General features: G+C 43.3%; 1 protein-coding gene across 1 annotated transcript in view; it reads right to left on the reverse strand.

Moving 5' to 3' along the window:
• Nucleotides 1-323: 323 nt before the first annotated feature.
• CMIP (c-Maf inducing protein) overlaps nucleotides 324-12,340 on the reverse strand; it is a 132,905-nt gene continuing 120,888 nt past the window's right edge. Inside the window, exons 15-21 of the mRNA XM_027685012.1 lie at nucleotides 10,780-10,896; nucleotides 9,226-9,366; nucleotides 8,247-8,294; nucleotides 7,367-7,513; nucleotides 5,781-5,886; nucleotides 4,610-4,680; nucleotides 324-2,322 (exon numbers count right to left, since the gene is read on the reverse strand). Coding sequence (XP_027540813.1) covers nucleotides 2,269-2,322; nucleotides 4,610-4,680; nucleotides 5,781-5,886; nucleotides 7,367-7,513; nucleotides 8,247-8,294; nucleotides 9,226-9,366; nucleotides 10,780-10,896 — 684 coding nt within the window. The 3' untranslated portion in view covers nucleotides 324-2,268. The remainder of the gene's footprint in view (nucleotides 2,323-4,609; nucleotides 4,681-5,780; nucleotides 5,887-7,366; nucleotides 7,514-8,246; nucleotides 8,295-9,225; nucleotides 9,367-10,779; nucleotides 10,897-12,340) is intronic.

Below are 12,340 nucleotides of genomic sequence, written 5' to 3' on the forward strand. Positions count from 1 at the left end.
TCAGGCAAGCAGTGCAAGAAACCATCCCACCAACGCAACTCCTTCCATGGCCAGCGCAAGGACTCCTTAAGCCTTTGAAGGACTGGGGATGGTGCAGAGATCAACAGCCTTGGGGAGGGATGCAAGAACCGGACACACAGAGACTCAGTTGTCCTTCTCCTCCTCCTCCTCCTCATCCCTTCTAGGTGATAGTACCTCAAAACCTGGTGACTGGTGGAAAACACCCCCGCTCTGCAAAGGGCTCTGGCGTCTGCACCTCCCACAGCGTCCCCACGTCACCATCCGGCCAAAGCCTCCTTCAAAGAAAACACAAAGCACGCAGCTAAAAGATATTCACTTACAGTTTATTTTTGCCTGAAATTATTTCACATCTCTTTGTACACAGCTACAGAACAGTAGTAGTAAACCATTGGTAAAAGCAACAGTGCTAAGGAAAATGTTGGCATATTTTCTTCTTCTTTTTTTTTTCCTTCTTTCTTCCCATACTGCATCCTCGTACAGTTTGGGATTTGAAGGGGGGGGAAAAAAACCTGACGCACTACATGAGTTAAGACTCAATTTCTGTTTCATTATTAAAAAAAGAAAAAAAAAGAAAAAAGAGAAAAAACAACATTATTTGGGATGGGGTAGTCTACATAGCAACAAACTTAAAAAACAAAACAAAACAAAACAAAAAAAACCTGAACAAAAGATTGGCTTCCATTGAATAAGATTAAATATATATATATATTTATATATAAAAAATTACATTGGCTGTATGTGAAACCTCGAGGTGCTGAAGAATAAAATAAAGGTGTTAAACAGAGGAAAAACTTCTTTTTGTTTTGTTTTTGTTTGTTTGTTTTTTTTAAATAAGCAGCTCTGTACAATGAAGGCTCATCATGAAAAAAAAAGTCAACAGCATAGTTATAAAAGAAACCACAATTTTTAAAAAATCATCTTCTAAGCAACTGTGGAATTTGAAAAATGTAGCAGTCACATTTACAGACAGGTCAGGGCTATCGGATCAGCAACACCGCGACTTCCTCAGAGTCCCCAGAGGAACATGCAGAACAATGCGTGCACAGAACAGGTGAGGGAGGGAGGGGAGGGAGGGAGGAAAAAAACCAGAAAAAAACAAAACCAGAAAAAGCTGATGCATGAAGTGGAGGGAGAAGTTTTTTTTCTCTTTTTGAAATATCGGACGTAAACAGAAAACAACGGAGGCAACTTGTAAAATCTACAGTTTTGAGAACACCCCATTGGCAAAATGAACGACGTCTCGTCCCCGTCTCCCGCGTTTAAACCTGACGTGGTTTAAAAGACTAAAGAAAGTTTTCAGACTTTGGAAGGAAATGTGACTTTTATTAATCCCTGTATCCCCTCCCCCAACGACCACACCCCCCCTTTGATATTTTCCTTCCTATTTGATAACGTTTGAGGCATTTTGAAATCAAAAAGACAACGCGATGAATGTTGACAGAGAGGGAGTATAATACAGTCTGCATTACTAAAAGGCGATTCTTCAAGGAGGACATTTCCTTAAAAAAAATAATAATAACCACAAGACAGCAAACTAGTTTATACAGTACTAAACGCAAAAAAAAGGGTAAAAGAATTAACAATTCATAAATAAAAGACAGGTCCCAGACCTGTTATTTGTGAACCATTTTCTTAAATAGGTGCATTATGTAAATCTTATGTACAACAAAATTACTTTGCATAACAACTGCAAGGACACGGGGGGGAGGTGAAAATCATATTGGTTTTGGTTTTCTTCTCTTGAGATTTTTGTAAGTTTGATTTTCTGGAGCAAAACTGGTGAAAGAGGAGTTCTGGCTGGCTGGGTCCCAGCCAAGGAAACCCAGGTAAATAATGACAAATGAATATATTTTTTTTTTCTCCACACGGCATAAAACACAAAGGCAAATAAAATCCACAAAGGTGGTTTTTTTTTCCTCTTTATAATCCTCTTGCTGCTACAAAGTCCTTTTTTTGTTTGTTTGTTTGCTTCCTTTTCAATTTAAATTATGTTGATTCTGAAATCACAAAGCTGAAGGAATCCAACGGGGTCCAGGCTTGCCCCGTCCCCCCGACACACACAACGCCACTCCGCTACCCCACAACCACAACTCCTGCCACCAAGTCCCCGGACTCACTGCTCTACAGGTATTAGCCAAAAGTTATTTTCCGGTTTGGTTTTTGTTTTTTTTTTTTTTTCTCTGTTTGTTTTAAAAATCTTTTCCTTCTCACGAGAAGCAAAAGAGAAGAGTCGGAGGCAGGGAAAGTTCACCACGCTTCGGTGTAGCGGACGTCCACCTCTTTCAGGTTGGGTAGTTTAGCCTGTGTGGGAAGGGAGGAAAAGGTCAGGATTAATGACATGGGTTCAGGACTCGGGTAAAAAGTTCCTGTCAAATCTGTGCCAGCAATCAGATCCAGATCAGACCCTGATCTTCATTTTTTATACAAATGCTTAGGAAAATGTGTTTGTCAAACTCCCGCCGAGAAGGCAGTGGACTCAAACCGAGCGCACAGCCACGTGTTCCTCCTTTAGCCTCCACACTAAGGCACTGCTTGATTTCTCCCTCCATGCACTAAAAAAGTTGGAGAGTTTAGCATCTTTTTGGTGTTTTTGTGGTCTCCCTTCCATAACTTCCGTGTCGTTCCTGAATTACCCTGCGCGAGGCAGACGGGGATCGGCTGCTTGTGCTGTTCCTACTTGTCGATCCCGTTTCCGTGCTCTCTGACCATAACTGCATGGCTAATTCTCTCAAAACAAATAAACACGTTTAATTAGGCTAGGGCATAATTGAGGACTTGGAAGTTTCTAGGAGTCATTATTACCTCACTCCTTGATTTATGTGCACGCATATTTTGATAAGAGCTAGTCATAATCCTACAGACACTGCCAGCAAATAATTTTTCAGTTAGGCAATAATGACTTCAGTAGTGGGTGTTTATTTATTGTCTGGTTCAGCCTGCCTGGTACATATGTGGGTGTCTGTGTGTGTGCAAGTGTGTTTAGTGGGGTGGGGGATGGAGCCGAGAGGAAATGTCATCACTGGCTTGTGCCCCAAATGCTCTCGCAGACCAAGGGGAGAAGAAGGAAAGATTTGTATCAAAAATACATTCTTTGAAGTCTGAGCTGTTCTCAAAAGACCTACAACCACGTGCCCCAGGGAAAGAAACTATTACCCTCCCTTGAACAGAGCAGTAAAAAATGGCCACCAAGATAAATCTCAGCGGAAGAGGTGAAAGGGGAAAAAGTGACGCCTGCGTGTTTTCTCAGCTTTTTGAATTCTTTGCAGCCATCGGGACCCTGCTCACAGCCAGCTTTGCTGTTTGCCCTGGCAAGTCACTTTCTTGTGTTGCTGCTAGGGACTGTTAATGCAATACCAGAGCAGAGGGAACTGGTTAGGAAAATATGAGTTTCAGTAAGAATTTAGTGGCTAAGGGGCTCAAAAGCAGGGTGGGACTGGGAGAGCCTTTCAATAGATGTGATTTCAGAGCCCAGGGCCAAAATCATCATTGACCTTGATTGTCTGTAAATGCCTGGGGCCTGATACAAGCCCCATTGTGTGAACTCATCTGCAAGCCAGCTGTTGATTCCAAGGACGACTTCTTTGCATATACAATTGTGACACGAGTTTTGAAAACTTGATCTTGAAAAATCCATGCTAGCAGGATTGCAGCTGAGTCCCTGGGGAAGCCCTGGCTCCACAGCCAGAACCAAAGAGAGACGTTTGCAGTGGATTTTGAAAGCAGAGCAGTTTCAGGGCTTGCCTCAAGTTAGAAACTCAACCCAAGATTGTGACCCTCTGAGCAAACCTGCCTCAATCCAAGGTTTCAACATAGAAGACAACCTAATGACAAGTTTCATCTTGAGTGCTTGGGTTTCTAAGGTAAGATTTTGAGAGATGAGACCCACACAACACCAGAGTGAAGGCAAAGTCCACATGAAGTCATGAAAGCTGACGTATCTCAGGCAGGTTTTGTCTGAAACCACCTGGGGCTGTTCCCCTCCCACAGCTACATTCTAGTTCTTTACAACATTTTGACAAAATGTTGTGAATTCACAGCAACACCAGACATCTTACATGTCACATTTGGGAACTGGGCATTGTGCAGGCATTTCTGCTTAAAGTCCAGTCCTAGAGATGCCAAGATAAACCTGCACCCTCCTCAATGATTTTAATTCTCCCTTTGCATTCCAAAACAAAGCTCTCTAACACTGTTCAGCCATGTTGCTTCTGGTCCTGTTAACACTACAGGACATTGTGTGCACTAGATTTTACCTGTTTCTGTATCCTTCATCAGAAACATCAATATGCTCCTATTTATGAAACCTTTACTGACAAAACCTTTACTGTTGACAGCATTGGCAAAAAGATTCAGTTTCTGATTCTATCTCATACTTCTCCATTCAGTATACTAAATGTTTCCTGTGTCCATCAAAGCCAGCAACCTCCCAATGCTGTTTTCAGTCATTTTCTCCCCAAAATAATCCACTTCACCCTCTTTGGATAACTTTCCACCCACTCCATGGGGCCAGTTCTCTCTGCACTAGGTATCAGCACCATGCACATGCTAAATCTACTTCTCATCTTTAGTGGATGCAATTCACAAATACCTTGAGATCTTCATAGGTATCTGCTGAAAGTTTGGTGCTGTTCATATTTAAACTACACAGGCTCTTCATGGCTAAAAGAGAAAACAGGCAATTATTTACGATCATTCTGCATTTTCTTAAAATAATCAACGTACAGTAGGCCAAAGCATAAACAAGATGTATGTGCAGCACTCTCAGGAAAACGCTGAATAGTGTAAAATATAGAAGTACAAATGGATAAACAGCTGTTTGGGCCCTCATCCAGGAAAAAGTCCCTATTTAGGACAGGGCATTAAGCACATGCTCAAGTCCACTGACTTCAAAGGAGTTCAGTCAACTTCTCATAATCGCTTTCCTGCACATTATTCTGAATAGTGCCTGTTCTTAGTGCCCAGGGGCCATGCTGATCTAGCAGTGCTCCCTCTCCTCCCCTCATACCCATTTCAGGCTCCAGTTCTTAGCAGAATAATTTCCTAAGACGAGCCAAAACTACTGGCCTGTCTGGCACGTCTGCGTAGGATCAAGCCTATTAAAGTAGCCCTGTAAACCCAACAGCAAAGCTTATAATACACTGCTGGATGCAGGAGAGGGTTTCATTCTGGCACATCGAGCAGGTTTCAGTGCTCAGGGAATCCTGAATGCCTCCCTCTGCCTTGCTGTGTTTAACCTAAGAATAGGGAGAGTTTCACCTTCCCAGAAAAGAAGGAACAAAAAATGCCAGAAAGAGTATGGAACCTGCTGTGCACAGTTGCTAAACTGACTGATAAGCTGCCACATGGCTTTGCAATCTTCCCCTCCTGCACCACAAGGTCAGGTCCCACCCAGAGGGGATGCCCATGGGAGGGTGCGGGAAGAAAGCTGGGAAGTCCCAGGGCAACAGGTCACCACGTGAGATGGAGACAGGTGACATCAGTAAAGGCAGAGGCAAGAGCCAGAGTATGGTCCAGGCTAACAAAGCCCACACGAAGCCACCAAGCGCCATCAGGCTCAGGGCGCCATCCCACCTCCCCTGCCCACACCTGAACGGCCGCGTGCGTGGGCAGGAAGGAGGGAAGTTTAAACCCAACCACAACCAAGGCCTGTCCTAAAATCCCTGCGGAAGCATCGCTGTGGCAGCCAAAAGTTCAGCCTTCCGTGTGAACCCACGTGAATCCCTCAGAACCCACAGGACCTTCCCGCCACGGTCACTCACAGCTCAGCGCCAGCAGCCCCGCGTCCGTCACCGGCGTCTCGCACAGGTTGAGCACCTGCAGCATCGTGAGGTGCTCGGACAGGAGCCGCAGCCCCGCGTCTCCAAACTGTGGGGCACAAGCAGAGTTGTGTTTCAAACAATGCACCAGCACCTTGTGCAGGGCCCTCAGTGCAAACCGGGCACGTGGAAACGGCGTTTGCAGACGAGCCCTCAAAGCCATGCTCTGCTCGCTCACCACAATCGCAAATGACAGGAGGGAAAGCAAATAGTTTTATCCCTGTTTTGCGGGCGGGGAACAGAGAAATTAAGTGACTTGTGCACACTTAACCACAGCCCATCACTTAATTAGAGTGGTGCCTTTGAAGCCCGGGCTTTGTACGAGCGGGCTCCCACCCAGGCTACACATGATGGTTATACATGATGGTTGCAGCAGCCTCAGCCAGTTCCCAACCACATCACACAGAAAAAGCACAATGCAAGTGGTATTAATTAGCTATTTTGGTCTCAAGAACAATGTACTATTGATTGGTAATTGTTCTATTGACCCACTTGGTTTCTGCTGTTTCTAAATTCTAAGATTAATGGAAACCAGGATATCGCAAAATAAAATGGAATCTAAACCTTTTTTTTCTTTTTTAATAAACGCCTCCACACAAAATCTTTGTCCAGTGAAATCAAACTCATTTTGAGTAATAAGCATCAAAATTTTCAAATCTAAAAGTCATATTGTTAAGACTAATTTGGAGGAGATACAAAGAGTCTTAAAAAAAGCAAGCAATCAATTTCTAGTTCATACTCCCCATACAAAAAAAAAAAAAAGGAAATTTTTGGGATACAAAGTAGTTAGGAACACAAAACAAAATATTTACGTGACATTTGGGTAAAAAAATGCTGCTTTTTGTAGTTGCACTGAGAATAATCATATTTTCAAGGAACACTACAAATAGTTGCTAACAGAAAATGGGGAAAACCTATTCAGTGCAGAACCTCAGAGACCAAAAGCAGGGGCAAAACATAGAAGAAAAATTTAATTTTAAAACTTCTTTCGATTAACAGCTGAATAATTTATTCATTTAACTTGGTCTCTTTTTGCTTACAAAATAACATTTTCCTTCTACTTATTCATTATTTGAGTTTCTTTTTGTTGCTGTCAGGTTGATCAGCATTCAAAGCAATTCACTGCCTAAACTGCACAGACTCTGTGCTTTGCTTGACCAGAAAAGATGCACAGCATCATGTTTTTGTCCTAAATGCATGAAAACATTAGCACTTCTCAGATGAACAGCACAGGTACAGTACACAGCAGCAACAATGACCAACTGGACCATTCAACTCAAGATAGCAGCAACCCTTTTATAATTAAAAATAAAATAAAATATAAAAATTAAATTAGAAAAAAAAAAGGCAAAGATACAAATCAGTCGCCCAGATAGGCAAGGCCACAGGAAGACCTCGTAAAAATAGCATGAGGACAAAATCATCTAAGCAAGCCTCTTCACACACTCTTCCTGTGCTGACGTAATGTGAAATTTCAGAATTAGTCAGTGCTGGTTCCTGCTCTGAGTCTCAGACTGCAAAGCACTTACCTGAGTCGACCACAGGTTCAGCTGCTTGAGCGAAGGCAGTTTAATGAGGTGCTCAGCACAAGCACTTGTCACGTTGGTGAAGGCCAGGCTGAGGTTTTCCAGATTCCCAAAAGATCCCGAGCTTAGCAAGCGGGCCAGGTCTGCATCCTGAAAGGAGGCAACGGATCGATAATCAGGATCATGGACTCCCCAGCCCGTAACCGTCCGTGTCACCGATACTGGTAACCAGCGGGAGTTGCACAATTACTCCACTTGTTTACAGTAACAGAGAACCACACAGAGAAGTTTCTGTTTGTTTGGCAAGCAGCTGGGCTCTTGTGGCAGCGTTGCTTCACACACCCTGGGAAAAATTTGTCCAAACATTAGGACAAAAATGTTCTCTGCGTGTGTATCCTTATGAGACACGAAGGCTTCAGTGCCGGGACAAATGCTGAAGCTGGGTCTTTAAACTTCGTGAAGATTTAACCACAAGGTCCAGATCCCAACTGTGTTCAGGACTGTTACCTGGTCTCAGTGAAGTTAGTCTGGCTTTTCACCAGGCTTAGCTGCAACAGTGCTGGGTCTCTTTTGAGACTTCCACGTCTGAGATTCAGAACTGCTGCCTTTTTAACGCAAAATTCTGTCCCTAAATCTACCATTCCAAATCTGCACAGCAGTATAAACCTGACAGCCTGATGCTTGTGCTGGGGTTGGAAACTGCTGCACAGGCCCAAGAGGAGAAATGTGCCCTTACTTGTGTAAACTCCAGTTGTGCTGACAGAGCAAGTGGAATGGCTCCCCACTCAACTGCCCAAAACCACCGTGCCACATGGTAAACATAAATCAAGTGTTTAAATATGGAAAGACAAAGCTTGTTTTTCTGTTGACATGATTAACTTACCGTGGACTTGGATGGCAGTGTTAACCTTGTGGGGCCACCTTTTCTTTGCTGTAAAAGAGAAGGTATTTTGGTCAAACAAGTTGCCATTCTACATTTCAGACCCACGGAAGTACAGCAAGCTCTTCACTAGAACAAACCCTGCTCTGATTTCAAAGCTTCCTGCCACCTCATCCCTGCTTTTTCTGCACTGACAGATTTTTTTCTGAGTGTGCCTGTTGCTACCCAGGGGACACCCACTAACCACAGCTAAGTGGGTCTTCTCATGCCACTTGCCTGCTCCAGCCTGCCAGTATTTAGATACTTTCACTTTAAAGGAAATAGCTTTAAAATGCTGGACTAAGAAAGCAAAGGAGTTGAGACTGTGCAGCTGATAAAATCTTTTGTTTGACTTCAAAAAAAGCATCTATTTTTCAGGCTGGGAGCAGAGGTTAAAGACAAATATAAATGTGAAAGAAGGAAGAGGAAGGTTGTGCAGGGCTATGTTTGCATAGGTAAAAAAGTGCTAATGAGAGCAGATCTGGTTTCAGTCTGTAGATCCTGTCTTTAAAACCAGGAAAAAACTTTTTCAATAGGCTCTAGCTCTGAGAACTAGACCTAAGGACCATCTCAGTGAAATGCTGCGAATGTCAGAGCATTCAGAAATGCTGGCCAGCTCTAGAAATATTTGCTACTCATATGTCAAAAGGTGGCAGAATTTGACAAGCTGACTTGTAAGATCTTGAGACAGCAGGGTTTCACCTTTATTCTTTCACACAGATCCTAAGCAGGTGATTGAATATCATTCATAAACATAGTAGGGGATTAGTCACATCACTAAATACCACACAGTATACATTTTCACAGTAAAATCCTCCTAGGACTGCTCCCATCCTGTTGTTAACTGGGAATTTCACACCCTGCTTGTCTTTCTTTTGAAGCTCCATTTCTGGAGGGCGCAGACCCCACCGTGCTATGGCAATACCGCGTGCAGGGGACATACCAGCTCCTTCAGCTCCCTCTGCCTCTCACACAGCTGTTCATACATTCTCTTTCCCACGTCTGTGCTTTCCAGGGTGGAGATGATCTGGAGCTGGGTGTCGTTGTTATCAATGATGTTGTATTCCAGCATCAAACACAAAATCTGGCAGAGCAGAACGAAAGAAGAGTGGCCACTGCAGGGCTTACATTCCATATCTTTCAAATATCCTAATTACACTGGGCATGGTAGTTTAAATTCCTGGCTACATTTTCAGAGCATGCATTATGTAGGTTAGATTAGAGGATTGTAGCAACATTTACTGACCTTCCAAGACAAGAAACCAATTTTTTGTTCCTAAAGAATGAAGTGTAACCTCTAAAAGTCTGCCTGTCCATCCTGTCTTCCATTAGTGCTCATTCCTTCTGACTGAGAGGTGCAATTACTTTGCCTCAGACCTGGAAGATGGCTCCATGCCACAGCTCTCTTCAGAACAGGTACAATCGACCCAGTATTTCCCACGTACACTGGACAGGTTGTGGATTGGCAGAGCTGGGACATTACACTCCAGCAGCAGAGCCAAGCAGCTCCTTAAGTGCTGGATTTTCTGTCCCTAAGTGCTGAGGTTTCTGAGCAAGCAGAACATGTGTGAGGTGTATCCAGTCCATGAGGCAGGATGGGAAAAGCCTGAGAGGCTCTGAGAGAGGATGATGCTGGGAGCTCACTGCTGGGGCCAGGACACTCTCCAGCTCATTGGGAACACACCTGACTCACCCCTGGGAAAGGGACTGCCAGGAACAAGTTAGACCTCAGAGGCTGATTCCAGACTTAGGACACAAGCTGCCCCTCCATGCTGCCTTTCCTTTTCAGCTATGTATCGTACCATTGCAGTTAAAATGCAAATGTCTTATTCCCTCCATAATTTCAATTATTTTTAATGAAAAAAAAATCCAGCAATATTATATTCAAATGCATGCAGCATTCTCCTTAATTTACTGGATTGAATTAGCATGGACAGATCTAAGTCAATGAAAATTTGTAACGCCTTCCACCTATTTATCCACCCTCTAACTCCACTTAAAATATGACATTTATCAAGAAACCCAGAAAAATACATATAAACTATTAGTGCAATAATAATGACCAATCATAAGCACAAAAAATGCGTTATTGATGTAAGCAAATAAGGTTTTGTAAATGTACTTCTGTGCACTGCTCATTTTGCAGGTGGCAAGACAAGCATCAAGCATTTTGTCATGGAAAAGGCTCATGGTTGTGAATTCTAATCCCTCACCCCAGCCAATACCATCATGGCCATTTATTTCCCATCTTAACCTCTCCCACTGCATTACAGCAAACAATTTCTTTCTCCAAAAATTCTTGCAACAAAACTTCATGTAATTCACATCCATATCTGCAGAACAACAATATTCTGTTCCACTTAACTGTGAGAAACACAACTGCAAAATGCTGGTGGTTTGACACAGCACAAATCCCAACTCTGCTGGGAAAGGCAGTGTGAGGTCAAATCTGAACACTACTCATAAACCTGTATGACCACAAATGTTTAGGGCTTACCTCTACCATCGTCTGGTTACCCCTCAAAGCCAGTAGCATGCAAGGTCCTAATTTATTTTCAGCCAGTGAAAGCAGGAACTTCTTTGTTTTATAGCAGGATCCCATTAAAATATGAACCTATTTGAGAAACAGAGGTAAAATTAGAAGTGTAAGCTCAGAAAATACATATACCTCTGAAGGGACATTGTTATGCAGTCAAAAAATATTAAGTATTTGCAGCAAACCAAAAGGAACAGAGGCCCTCATTACAATTAATGGTTGCAGACTCTCAACAGCCTTATTGCTGAATGGAAGCGACTTTCTGAAGAAGGTGATGCCTAGCGAGATCTGAGGGAGTGGGAAGTTTTTCTCCACAAGGGAGCTCAGCTGACAGCCCACAGGCCTGATATAGGCTTCCCAGGAAACACCAGAGCAGCTGTGCAACTGCCCCCATTCCCAGTAACATGATGAACCAGCCCCAGGGGAACCACCGGAGATTTTGCTTTCGCATCTGTTTGCAGTTCGGTTTCCCTGGAAATGCCAGCTGGTGAGCAAGGGGTTTGTGTCTGGGTAAAAGGCAGTGGTGCTGGCAATCTGCTGGCCTTGGTTAAGGGGTGGTGGCGGATAAAATCACCTGTGCAGGATGAACAGACAGGAGCTGACTGGGGAAGGAATGACTGCTTTAAGAAAATCCAGCAGTCCTGAGCCCAAAGTCAGAGATGACTTCATGTGCTTTCATGTGCTTGAGTCATTCATTATCTTGCTTTCTCTTTTGCTCAGTTTTCCCCAAAAGGAAAGCAATGCTGAGAACATCCCCTGAGTAAGACTCCTTCGAGCCCACTAGTTAACAAAGGTGTCCTGCAGACTCTCTCCGAGCTCCAGAAAGCATCGTGTGACATCACACAGTAACACCTATGGCAGAAATGCAAAGCCACTCGTACAAATCAAATCAAAGTCTCTTCTCAAAAAAGAGGTTTGGCCACATTACTGCCCATTTAAAGATGTAGAGAATTTTGGGTTCCTAGCTGAGTCTTATTTCATAGCCCAGATGGCTGATTCCCCATTTGCTGGAGAGCACTGTGTGAGAATTCATATTTTCCAATGGCCTGGGCAGGAAGAGCTCCATTATTGTAGACTCAGCATCAGCACCACTCTACAATGACCCTATAAATTCGTTCTTTGGTACCCCTGGTTCATGGCATTGCCTGGGCTATGTTCAGTACTGCTGAAAGTATCACAACCATGCCATGATGAGGTCAATTCTATGTGAATCATGTGCTACCACACAATTGTGCTCCCTCATGGCTTCATTACCACCAAGGTCTTCAGGGATACAGAAAATCTTTTTTTCTTAAGCATCCATCAGCTCAGGTGGCCTTTACAAACATTAATCTTCAAGCCAAAATGGATTTCATTTCATGCAGTTTTCGTTAAGCTTTTTTAGAGGTTTTCTTGAGCGACAGAAAATACTGACACTCACACTAATGTAACATTGGGTGCATCTCAGAACAGGATGTTTTTCAAACTTATGGTTAGTCGTTAGCAGCTCTTTAAGTATTTATCAACATCCTTGCAAAGGGCA

This window comes from Neopelma chrysocephalum, unplaced genomic scaffold (genome assembly GCF_003984885.1).
Source record: "Neopelma chrysocephalum unplaced genomic scaffold, ASM398488v2 Primary Assembly neopelma1_68, whole genome shotgun sequence".
Classification (NCBI taxonomy): domain Eukaryota; kingdom Metazoa; phylum Chordata; class Aves; order Passeriformes; family Pipridae; genus Neopelma; species Neopelma chrysocephalum.